This window comes from Sturnus vulgaris, chromosome W, assembly GCF_052056855.1.
Source record: "Sturnus vulgaris isolate bStuVul1 chromosome W, bStuVul1.hap1, whole genome shotgun sequence".
NCBI lineage: Eukaryota > Metazoa > Chordata > Aves > Passeriformes > Sturnidae > Sturnus > Sturnus vulgaris.
In genome coordinates, this window is record NC_142282.1 from 18,781,806 (window position 1) to 18,795,469 (window position 13,664).

Here is a 13,664-nt window from a genome sequence, read left to right on the forward strand (position 1 = left end):
CATTTATGTTTCACACAAATGAAATCAAACACTGAAGTACTTGCAGGATTGGTACATGGCATAATTTCATGCCTATATATCAATGTATTTTGTTTAAAATAAACAGAGCAAAGTATAAATTCAGAACTACTGTGTCTTATATGTGTTTATGGTATTTGCTATATTAAGTTTTCCTCCGACCACTTTTTTTTCAGTAGCTCCCCATACCATTCCTTTTGTGTAAGTTGCTTAAGAATTCACATTATCTTAGGAGTTATCATCAAGGAATTGTACTTTTAAAGTTCTAGAAAATGGATGTGGACATAAAAATAGATAGTTCACCAGACTGAAGCTTGATGTTTATACTTGGTGATGATTATATCATGTTTAATCTTACTGATAAGTTGTAAGTCACCTTGCATGACTTGATATATCATTTTTTCCTCAGGATACATTAAAAGTATAATTAAATATTATAAAAATATGTGCATTTTCATAGAGATTGGAAGTCTTGGCTTAATTTGTAGTTTGATATGACATTAAAACAATTACTTTCTGATTAGATACTTTAACTCTGTCATTACATTTTTAGCAAAGTATTGCAAAAGTATAATATTGCTACATTCTTGTTTTCTTTACATAGTATATGTCAAATGCAATGCTTGTGGTGTACTGTGGGACTTCCTAGAATGTTTTGGTAAACTTAAGACAGATATTATCTTAGAGAGAAAACATGTAATCTAAAGTTTTGAGAGGGGAACAAGGAAGTTGTAAACATTGATTAAATGCATGGATTCTTGTTTCTCTGCATTTACTGACAGGTTGAAATAAAATGGGAAAGACTAAGGCTAGTTTGACAAACACTTGAAACCATTATGAACTGTCTTTGCAGCTGAGAAAAACAGTTTCCTCCTCTCCCATCCCCTTAGATTTGTAGATTGATGCTGGCACAAGTACCCAGACAGTCCTATGGTTAACTGGATCAGAGAATTAATCTTCTCCAAAATAATCCCTTGGGCTATTTTTATTGGGTTTGTTCTGTCATGTGTTTCTTTGCATGGCCATGTGGAAGACTTAAGGTGAAAGAATGGGTATGGGAAGGTGAGGAGGGAGTATATGTGAGGGAACCTGAAAGGATAGGGCTGCTGCTGCTTATGCTGGTTTAGTGTTCACTGAAATTTTATCTTTCTGTATTTCTGAAAAGGACTGAATCAGGTATGGTTAAAAATATATTTATTTAAATATTGTACTCCTTTTATTTGAGATTAACTCATCAAATTATGCTCTGCTGCTTCTCATTTAAGAGAAGGATAAAGGACTCAGACAAGGAAAGGGAGGAAAGAAGTTTGATTTTTCACTTTTGAGCAACTTTTCACTTTTTCATAAGTAAACTAGTCAGTATAATATGCTGTGATAACCATTAACCCTATTTTCAGTGGTTCCATTTATTTACCCTATGTAGAGTTTTGCTACTTTGTAACTGCCTTTAGTGACACACCATTTCAGGGGAACATTTAAGCAAGCTTTTGGTTAAAATGGACACTGGTCATATTTTCCACCATTCTACATCAGAAATATCTCATTCAAAGCAAGAAAGTCCTTGACATAAGTTAACCTAAAAAATGCAAAAACATATACTGAAGTTTATATCCTATTGTTTTAATTGCTGAGAATATTTTATTTTAATTTCCTTAATGTGAACACAAATATAATGGAAAATGAACTGGTATACTATGGATGTGATTGCAGTCAAATACTAGTCACAAGCCATTAGAGCATACTACTGACTTCACCATAGATAGTCCTATACAAACATGACCTTAAATTATGTCCACACTTTTTATTGTTTATTTTGCAGTTTGGTGATTTAAATGCTATATCCCCTGGAAATATGGATAAAGGTAAGCACTCCCAAATGTATAATTTTATATAGAACTAATGTGTCTCTTGGAGAAAAACAAGGGTTTTTTTTGTTGTTTTTTTTTAAATATAGTTAAGCAGAATCAAAAGCTACATCATAATTTAAATTATGTGAATATTACTATTATATGGGTACAATATGCTATACATGATATATAGTACATAATAACAACTAGAATACTCTAGGGCCTTAATAGTTTTTTTTTTTTAATGCCTATTATTTATACAAGAAATTTTCAAAATTTAATTGTATATTCTGGTGAGAGAGCTGAAGGGGATAGTTGGAAAAAGGAAGATATGATTGGTTGCTATACTTTCCTATGTTTTCATATTTCATGTTATTTGCAAAATAAAGGCCTTTGTATTCAGATTTTTTCCCTTTGTGCTATTCTTTTATTTTTTTTCTTTTTTTTTTTTTTTTTGTGTTTGCAGATGAGGGCAGTGAAGTTGAAAGTGAAATAGAAGAAGAAATGGATGAAAATGGAGAGCCACAAGCCAAGAGGGAGAAAACAGACTTAAACCAAGCATTTCAGGTGGGCTGCTTGCAGCAGCCAGTGCTTGAGAGTGGAATAGAGCAGAGCCTCCTGAACCCAATTCATAATGAGCACATTGTTACAAACACTCAGACTATCAGACAATGCAGTGCTACTGGAAATACATATACTACAGTCTAATACTAAAGTGCCCCCCAACTGCATTAGCCTTGTTGATGCTGGACTTAACAGGGGAGGTAGGAGAATAGGTCTGAAAGTTGTCTTATCAAATTTTAGCTGTGCTGAACATTACCTTTTATTGGAGTTGTGAAATAAAATGGGTGTGTGCATTTTCCGAGATGTTTAGAAAAATTTGTAAGCAAAATCATTTTACATTGGTTATTCAATATTGAGTTTTCGTAGTTTCAAGTGCCAATGAGGATCTTTGTCAAGCTTTTAATGTTAATGCTTTTTCCTCTTAAAATTAAAATAACTTATTTTTTTCATAGTTTAAATATATTTTAATTATTTGTCATAATGATTTCCTATACATAGATTTTTAATTAGATGCAAAATATTAAAAGAAATACTTTCTTTGACATACTGGATACATACTCATTTGACAGTAGATACATCAAATTTGTTATAAAAGGTGCTTTCCATTAGACAGAACTAGAAGACACTATTTTCATGAAATTGTGAGCATTCGGGGGTATTTTTATCATAATGTTGGAGGGTTGGGAAGATCTACTGTTTTCTTTCTGTAAGGAAGAAGTGTTTTCACTACATTTACAAATGCAGAATAAGTGATAGAATTGTAACAATGTGGTAGTGTGTACACTGTAGGCACACCTAATTATCTGATCACATGTAAACAATACAAGCTTCCTTTAAAATCAACAGCTCTGGATTATATTTGCATGCCAATTCCTCTGGTTTTGGAGACTACTGATTCTATTTTGAGACCACTGCACAGATACATCTGGTTGTCAAATTGTACTGTAGTTAATAGAAACTAAACCACAAACGAAGTAACTTGAGTTTTTTTATGTTGAACTGGACATACAGGAAAACATTCATTTTGGATGACTTTCTTCTATTCCAGGCCTTTTCTTACTAGTTTTAATTTGCTGCTTTAATGAATGATAATTTATAGAATGTAAGAAATGTAGTAACCTGCAACATTTCCTTTTCAAAATGTATTTCCTGATTAATAAAGTTAATTTTTTACAAAAACTTATTAAGGTAGTGTAACTGGCACACCTCCCTTGTACTTATTCCCAACTGCATTAAATTTGAATAGGTGGCTAGATGGATCATTGCTATTTAAGAATGTACATCAGGGATCATTGTACCTCGGCTATTACATGGTGCCTTAAACAGAACTGAAGCTAAGATTTAGTATTTTGTTGTTATTTTTAATAACTCTTAAAATTTATTCAACAAGGTGTGCCTGTCACTTTCAAATGTCCTAAGTATTAGGGGCAGGTTAAATAGTCTTCAAAGAAATAAAGAGGGTTTTATTATTAAGTGATATTTATATCCCTCCTAAAATTGATACTAAAAATATTTTTTCTTGTTTCTAGCTGAATTTCACTTTATTACAAATAAAATTTTCTTGGTAACTTGAAAAGAAAAACTAGCTTTAATTCTAACTTCAAATGTTGTTAAAGTAAATGGATCATAGTCATAAGCATGGTTATATGTTTTAAAGTTTTGTCAGATTTTAATTTTAAAAAGTCAGAATAAATAAATTAGCAGATACATAATGCAACACATATTTTCAATTTGCATATGTGGTAGGGTGTCAGTCTGATGCTAGGTTTTAATGATTATATTTTATAGTGATAGTTTATACACTCCATATTAATTGACATTAAACATCTCTGATTTTTTAAATTATTTTTAAACCAGACATAAATTTGCTAGGCTAAAATATTGAAAATAAATAAAAGCAAAAAAGTGAAGGAAAAGAGCAAAAGCAATTTTATAGAAAGGATTGCATTAAAAATTGAGTCTCTTGTTTTATCTAGTGTGACTGTGAATTGATTTTTTTTAAGTCATATATACCAAATGGGTGAACAGCATGTGACATGAGCAGTGTATTCTTAGCAAAGAAATTTGTTGCTACAGTTTTCAGATGCTCCAAGAATGGTTATAGGTCAACTAAGATGGCTTAACACTTTTTGGGGCACAAAATTATTTGTAAATTTCTTAGCAGAATTTGGAGGCCAACCCATCCTGCTCCATTCTATGTAGATGCAATTCCTACTTCTGTCTGTAGATGTTTTTGTCTCAGCAAAAAGTGCAAATGATGTTTGTATTAATTTCTCTCTGACTTCACCTGTGCACTGAATCCTCATAGGTTGTGTTCTCCCAAATATCACTGCATCCTGGGTTTTTTCTGTTAGGTTAGTTTTCAGGATTTTTGGTGAAGTGTTGATTTCTATGATAAATATTTACTTCGTTTTATTTTGCATTATAATATTTAAAAAAATAAAATAGTTGAATACTCAGCATTTTTCATTCTTAATATAGGGTGTCCTATGCTTTACTGATGGTCTGTATTGCCTTGTTTCAAATTTTATGTTGGCAAACTTTAAATATGTTTTATTGTTAGAATGTTGGATTTCTTGTTGCTGAAAGAAAAGTATGGTTGTAACATGTAAATCTAGATTGCTAAGAAGAGGTGAGACCTGAACATCTTTTGAATCACTGTTCATGTAGTGCAAAAAAGAGAACAAAATATATGCATACAAAGATAGAATGCATATAATGGATTCTAATAGCAGTTATCAAAACAAATTTGGATTATTCCTGATTCAGATAACTGAACTAAGTTTGTATTTCTATGCTTATCAACTGATTATTCTCTCAAATTTTTAAGTAATATTTTTCCCACTTTAACAATTATTTGAAAGAATTAAACTGCTGTGCTTTGCTTTTAAATTTACTGCAATTTAGATCAAACATACACACATGAAACAATTTCAACACTTTTGATATTTCTTAATAGATGGGTATTGTTAATGATTTGAGCATAGAAATATGGATACCTCAGTGCAAATTATGTAGTGTGTAGCATGTAGCTGAATTGCCACTCTGAAACCTACTTAACTCTTTTAGAGCTCTAAAGAGCTGTAGCAAGCATCTGCTGACCAGACACTACAAGATAAGGGCTCATATTTGTGAATTTTACCCGATCTTGATGTGAAATTAAAAAACTTATTTTAGAGTCACTTCCCCCATTGGCGCAAATTACTTAGCAAATACTGTGGCAGAATGAGTATTGTTGAATTACTTTTTCAAAACATGGGGCCCAATTTTCACAAGTATTATATTTATGGAAAGTTTTTATTACATTTTCATATTTCTCATTGTAAATCAGTTTTTTTAAAAGCCCCCTCTTTTCAGTTATCTGTTTCTGCATTTTATTATTATATTGTAGCATGCTTTGTGCATTTTTTTTTAATGTTCTGTTAAAAAATTGGGTAATATTCTTTAAATTGTTTACTTGTAAAATTATGATGTTCAGCATTTCTGCCTTTAGTTCACAAATATATAAAATGTTATGCCTGTGTACTGTCACTGAGGAATGTATAGCTTTATAAAACATTTCAGTTTAAACTGAAGCATTTTTAAATGTCTTAAATACTGCTTCTGTTCAAAATGTTTTCCACAGGGGAAGACCTGACCTGATATATTTGTGGTTCTCATCAAATTATATCAGCATTGTTTAGTAAAACATTTATATTAGTTAGCACTACATTGCAATCTAGCTTACTTTATAGAGTGGTTTTACAAAATAAAATAACCTTTTATAGTCATAAAAATGGTGGAAAAGTAACTTTTTAAATAATGTAAGTATTTTTGGTACTTTGTGACAGTTATTTCAGAGTTTAAAACATTCATTTAGCAGATCAATATAGATTTCTGAAAATAAAATCCTTGTCTCTGTAGAAAAGGAAAACTATAATGTTTGTGGTTTAAAAATAGGTCAATGAATGATATTCTAGTATCTTTGCTACTTTGGTGATAAAAAAAATTAAAAAAACAGGAATAAATACAATGTAGTTAGTTTTAGCCTTAGAAAATTAATTTAATATAATGCCTTGCATTAACCCTTTGAGCATTGTGAGGATACACTTTTAAGGTAATTTAATTAGACCATTGAAAATATTCTATATATTTAAGTAACCGATTGTCCTGCAGAATTTTTTTTTAATGTCTAAATTTAATATTTGCATGCTAGACAGAATTTTTTTTTGTTCCAAAAGGCTTAATAGATTTAGGTGAAATTCTTCACTGCCACCAATATGTGCTGTATGGTGCAAAACTATTTCTATTTTCTTTTCATAATTGCATAAATACCAGAAGAAATAAAATATTTGACTCTACAGTCATAGGTTGTTTACTTTAAGATGCCTTTAAATATGGAGGTTTAAAAAAAAATATTTGTACTCTTTTGGAAATATCTTTAGGGTAATATTAAAATACTTTAATACTGTAAATTAAAATCTTCACAAATAAAACCAAAACTACTTAGTTAACAAGAGAATGAATTTTAAAGAATCCTTGGTATGTTTGCAATCAAATTTTCTGCAGTCTATCTGATAAATAAAAAAAAAGGCCATTGTATTCATATTACTTTTAATATTCAGTCACTGTGATATGAGCTAATGGAAAGATAGTGGTAGTAGATTTAGCTTCCTCTACAGGGATGCAGTTTAGATGACTTACTGAATGTCAGAATTTAGAAAGAAATAAAAACCAAACCCTAGAAATTGCACCTGCTTTCTGCTGTGTTGAAAAGTCCTTTGTTCTTACAAGTAGTACTCACCAGAACAAAGGAACAAGTTCAGAAGTGAGTAGAAAGTTGTTGAAAATTAGATAGAAATACCACCTTACATATCTTTTCTAATGGTTGATTGCAGAAGCAATCAACAACAGTAGGTGCAAATGTATTTTATTCAAATCTAGCTGAGTGAAAAAACGTACTATTAGATTTAGTGGAATTACATCGCTAATATAGTGCAAGTAAGTTGTAAAGATTTCTAGAAAGTTAATGCCAATTCATGCATAATTAGAATGCAATACTCAAAGGAGTTTAATTTAACAATATTTTCTTCACGATTTATTGTAAATGCTCCCCAGTTTGCCTGCCTTGAACATTGCTGCTAGTGATTTTAAATGAGAGCAGACCTAACTTTAATTTACCCATTTAACTTATGAAATAGTAAAAGCCACTTACAAAGTGACTGCCTAGTTTTTGTTTGAGGAAAATATGCCTCAGTTTGATAATTTAAACTTTCGTAATTTATTCTGATTTTTTTCTTTTAAAAAAGAAACTCATCAATTAAAATGTTGGGACTGGAAGCCCTGAGTAATTAATGTTTTTGTAAAAATTGTTCTTGTAAATTGATCTGGAAGTCTGAAATTCACTATAGAGAAAAAAGTCCATAACAAGACTATGAGCATCAAAATGACCCTCAGTTAAATCAGAATCAGGGAAATGCTCTTATATTCTTAAGTGCTTCCTTGATCACTGTGCAAATGTCTTCAAGAATTTTCAGCACTGGGTGAACTTTAAAATAATAAACATTTGAAAATAATTAAGACTGTAGAGGGACAACCTCCCTTGATTTGGGTTCACCAGGGATATAATCCATTATCTTTTGACTCGCTGATAAGAAGAGGGTCTTATTCTTTTAGGGGTTTTGTTACACAAGGAATACTAAAGGGTTCCCAAATACATTGTTCAAGTGATTGTTTTGTATTTAAACATTAAATATAATATTGAAGTAACCCAATAAAGCAATTGAAATGTAAAAAAAAAATGCAAGTTTCTCATCCTCACTGAAAATTTGGATTTAAGTAATAACCAATAAGGCTATTGAATAAACTTTGAGTGCCTTTCAAACACTTGAGAAATTTTGCCTCAGGTGGTAAACTGTAATTAGGTCAATTCTAGAGCTTGCCAATCAATAATTCTGTCATCACTCAGGGCTTTCTTAGCTTCTAGAAAACTTACTTGGTTCCATTTATTTTCTACTGTATTTTTTAAGGTGCCATCATTTAAATTTCACTTAGTAAGTGGCAGTTTACATTATTCAATACCACAGGAACAGAAATGTAATAACACTAGGAGAAATTGAACTTTTGTTTTCCTATTTACTGCATTGTGTAAATTAAGAAAGCAACTTTTTTGTAGAATGTGCATGTGACAATGTAGTTTTGCAGTTTTTAAATTTGTTGAACACACTTTTCAATTATTTAAGAAAAACCTCTTTACAGAATAATTTGATAGGTTTTTTTGTATAATGTGCTTGATTTTGTAAATATGTATTTCCTGATGTGATTTTTTTTTTTTGGTGAGAAATGCTAAATCTTTTAGTATATCATGTCCTCTCAAAATTGGAAGGAGCTAAATAGTTTGTGGGCAATTTGTATTGTGTACTGTACAATAACTAGGAAAGTTTTATAATTATAAAAATATATATTAACTTTTAGTGTGTTGTTTTTAAAAATAATGGCTGGAACATGCTAAAGACAGTAGGACTTTTCTGAATATTTCAGACATGAACTCAGGCTAGTTTTCTTGTGTTTTTCAAAATTAAATTGTGTATTGTCTTCTGAAATAAATAAATTTGTTTTCCTGTTACAAATATTTGACATTTGAATTGTTTTGGGGTTTCTATAATTAAATACTTTAGGTTGCAATACTGATGAATTTGGAAGAAAAATTATTTCAATTTTTTAAATAATAAATGGAAGTTTAGTTAAAGCCCCCCCGCAGTGCTATAATATAGTTTTCATAGCATGCAATTTGGCAGAAATGGTGGAAATTCAGGGATGCAAGTTATTTTAAGAATACAACAGAATATGATAGGTTACACATCAAAATATCATTTTTATTACTTCTGCAAGGTGATTTTTCTGCACAATATTGATGTTACCAAGTAAGTCACATTCTATATCAAGTTATTTTAAATGTATTTAATTTGTCTCACCTCAGAAAATCACTTCTAATCTGTAAAAACACATGAAGTCCACAACAATCTAAACTGCCAAAAGCCATGACAAATATAAAGCCAATTATTATTCCACAAACGAACCACGACAGTCAAACCTTTACCTCTTTCTGGCGCTGTTAATGTTATGCCGAATAGAGTTGCTGTGTTCAGTTGATGGTGTTATTCCTAAACTTGTTCCAGATTTCACTAAATACCATTGTATGTATTCTACCCCAATAACTGGATTAGCCTAACGATATTAAAAAAGAAAACAAAAAGAAATCTTGACCACAATGTGGTTCTCTTCACAGTTTGTTCTGAACAATGTTATTAATAGAACTATTTTCCTAAGGAAATATTATGCACCCAAAATCTCAAGCTGTCTTCACTACTAGAGTTTAAGGCATAGTCAGACATACTTTCACAGATTTTGCTGGAGTGTTGTTTAACAAGATGTTGTCCCAAACTGTTCTCTCTTTCCAGCTGGAAGTTGCTGTTACCCATGGTGAGTGTGATGTGAGTAGAAATGATCTGAGTAATATCTTTGTGCCATAGCTTGGGAAGTCCTTAAAGCTTCCTAAGGTGTTGTAGTACAGTTAGAGGAACAAGAAAACAAGTGGATGATGATGGGCATTTATTGAATGATTGAATGATATAGGTTGAAAGAGACATTTGGAGGACTTGTGTTGGTTTTGCATTGAAGCGAACTTACAGAAGTGATTTTTCTGAGAGGAGTTGTTGAGAGCTTCTGTTTGACAAAAACTAATCAGGGATTAGTTTTGAGAACTGACAACTTGTTAAACTACCGAGAAAGTTGAGCATCCATCTGTGAACACACATGTTAAAAATGAACAAGCCCGGGAAAAAACTCTTGATTTCCAGCCTTTGGAGAGAGTTCTTCCCCCTCCTGGCCTGGTGGGCCAGGCCACGGCTGCTAACATCTTGCCAACATTGAGCCTTGCCCCGCTGCTGGCCCTGGCTGAGCTGGGGTCTGCCGGGCCCCTGGAACTGCTACGGGCCAAGCCAAGCCACCTCCGCCACGGCCTGCAGGGGCAGGGCTGGACCCCAGTGGCTGCTGGGCAGGGGGAAGGAAGACCATCAGCCCGTTGCTGGAATTGAATGCAGCAAAAGCCAAAAAACAGCCATGCAGCCAGAGCAACCACCACCGTTCTCGCTGGGCCCCTGCTCTCCTGGCCCAGCCCCCCCAGCACGACCTGAAATACTCTACCACACCTGTTCCAGCTGCTGCCCTGCAGACCTTCCATCCTCTCTCGAGTGAAAGAAAAGGACAGAGTGAAGACACACAGAGAAACAACATGAAGACATCGAGGTCAGTAAAGAAGGAAGAATAAAATCCCAAATGGGAGGAGGATGAGGAGATGCCCTAACTTAGACTGAAATTCTCTTGTAAGGCTATGGCGAAGATATGATTGATACATCAGACTTTTTTCCCTATAACTTATTCAAAAGCATGGGGTGGTTGAAGCATTCAAATTGTAGATTTGAGCAAAGGCATTTATGCTAAAGCAAACGGATGTTAAAGTAGATATGATCCCATGAGAAGTTCAAACAGAAAGAGAGAATTCTGATTGATGAAGACCCTTTGTCCCCAGGGAAGAAGAAGGCCTCTGTTCTCAAAGATGAACATGATCTCAAAGATAAATAAAGAGAACCTTTGCTTTTAAACAGCTCATCCTTAAAATAGTTCCCCATAAATTGACATGGCCCATAAAAGCAGCTGTGGGAAGGCTGTAAAATGAGAGGGACTTTGCAATAGCAGATTTCCGGGTGGCTGCTATTCGTGGAAATTAAAAGCCATGAGAGAACTGTTTTCTTGTAGTGAAGTCTCCATAGCATGTCAAGAGAGACTCTTCTCCCTAAGTGAACTAAAGACTATTTTAGAAATGGTAAACTGACTGACTTGTCTCTGTACATTGTCAGTAGGAAAGGAAAGAAAGTGTAGGGGGAGGAGAAGTGTTCTGAAGGTTTTATTCTAATTCCTATTATTTTTTTCTTTTCATTTCTGTTAATAAAGGTTTTCTTTGTACCCTTTAAAGTTTGAGCCTGCATTGCTCTTCTCCTAATCCTATCTCACAACAGGAAATTAATAAATAATTCTAGTGAGTGTGCTAGCGATTTAGCCAACACTAGACCCACCACAGGACTCTAGTCACAGAATCACTAGATTGGAAGAGACCTTTAAGATCATCCAGTCTAACCCATGCCCTAACACTTCAACTAAACTATGGCACTGAGTGCCACATCCAGTCTTTTTTTAAACACATCCAGGGATGGTGACTCCACCACCTCCCCGGGCAGACGATTCCAATACTTTTTCACCCTTTCCATAAAAAACTTTTTCTTAATATCCAACCTATATTTCCCTTGGTGCAGCTTAAGACTATGTCCTCTCGTTTTGTCAGTTGCTGCCTGGAAAAAGAGACAAACCCCCAGCTGACTACAACCATCTTTCAGGTAGTCCAATCCACCCCACTCCCTGAGTATGGCCTCTATTTGTGTTTGACATCTTTATGGGAAAAAAGCTTCCTAATATCAAAGTGGAATTTCCCATGTTTCAGCTTGGGCCCGTTGCTTCTTGTCCTCCCTTCTCTTTTGAAGGCTAAATGATTGCAGCTTTCAGCCTCTTCTTTTATGCCATATGCTCCAGTCCCCTGACCATCTCAGTGGCCCTCTGCTGGACTCACTCTAGTATGTCAAGTCACTCTTGTACTGGGGAGCCCAAAAGTAGACAAAGGACTCCAGTTGTAGTCTCATCGGTATTGAATAGAGGGGGGAAAATAGCACTTCTCTTAACCTTCTGGTTACATTACTGCTAATACATCCCAGGACGCAGTTGGCCTTGACCACAAAGGCACACTGTTGACTCATATACTAATTGTCCACCAGGATCTCCATGTTACCTAACAAGTTCTATTTCTTTAAAAAGGAGTCTATGCATCAGGGGAAAAATATGCTGGAAAATTCTTTTAACTTTAGCACAAATGTGTATGATCCCTATATCCATCTGTCCTGGTTTAGGACAAATTTGGGAGGATACCTCTGAATGAGGTCCCTCTGGAAAAAAAGGAAAAAAAATTGGAGAGAAGTGGAAAAAAAAAAGAAAACTGTTTATTCAACAGGCAACACACCTCCCAGCACAACAATGAACAATATCAAACAGCAAAACCTTTTGCCGTTCTGAGGAGATGACAGATTTAGAAGAGTTCTTTCCATGGGCAGCCTGGCTCACTCAGTCTGTTCTCAGTCCCTCCTGTGCTGAGGAATGCTGCGGCCCGGGCCAGGCCCGGTGGGCCACAGGTGTGAGGTCCCGGTGCTTCTCTGGGTTTTCAGTCCAGAGCAGGTTTAAACAGTTCCAGGAAAACAGAAAAAGGAAAAAAAACAACAATCCAGGGGGCTTCTTTGCCTCAGCTAGTTAAAAAACTAACCAAGAGCAAAGGAGAGCTCTTTCTCGCTGTTTACCGCAGACAACACAGTCCGAGTGCAGGAATGCGGGGGAGCCAGTGCAGTCTCTGATAACAAACTCTGCACTTCTTCTTTTCCTTCCTTCACTCCTGGAACCAGTCTTAAAGTTGCAGAATTTAATATTCAACACCAACAGAACAGACGATTTGGGGATATAGGCATCATACAGTCACCCCAAGACATTCCACCCCTTATCTCCATATCGTCAGCTTACTACCATATCTGATACACACTCTAATTCTATAAACACATACATCATACACATATATATATACAAGATACAGCTATAGACAGACAATGATAGTGATATTCAATAGTAATATTTACATATGGTTCTTACCTAACAATTAGATTTCCTTGAGGTACACATCGTGTTGTCCCATCCTTCTGCATTATCCACCATGTGCAACCTGGTCCTTGAGCAAAAACAATCCCATTAATGGGTTTGTCTGTATTCGAGGCAGAATTGATCCAAACTCTTTTCCTTAACAAACCTCTGGCATGTACCACTGGGACTTTATTTTTATTTACTGTATGCAAGGACTTAGACTGGGCAGGGCCTGCTTGATTTGTGGAACCTTGGGTATTAACTAACCAGGTGGCCTTTGCTAAATGCTGCTTCTAGTTCTTAAAAGATCCTTCACTTAATGCTTTCAAAGTGTTTTTTAACAGTCCATTGTACCTCTCCACCTTCCCTGCAGCTGGTGCATGGTAGGGGATATGGTACATCTACTCAATACTATGTTCTTTAGTCCAGGTGCTGATAAGGTTTTTCTTGAAATGAGTCCTATTGTTT

General features: G+C 34.2%; 1 protein-coding gene across 1 annotated transcript in view; it reads left to right on the forward strand.

The window, feature by feature from the left end:
- Positions 1-9,039, forward strand: part of LOC148220015 (transcription factor RFX3-like) — a 233,390-nt gene extending 224,351 nt beyond the window's left edge. Inside the window, exons 16-17 of the mRNA XM_088155476.1 lie at positions 1,838-1,880; positions 2,332-9,039. Of these exons, the coding sequence (XP_088011602.1) occupies positions 1,838-1,880; positions 2,332-2,573 (285 nt within the window). The 3' untranslated portion in view covers positions 2,574-9,039. The remainder of the gene's footprint in view (positions 1-1,837; positions 1,881-2,331) is intronic.
- Positions 9,040-13,664: the final 4,625 nt, after the last annotated feature.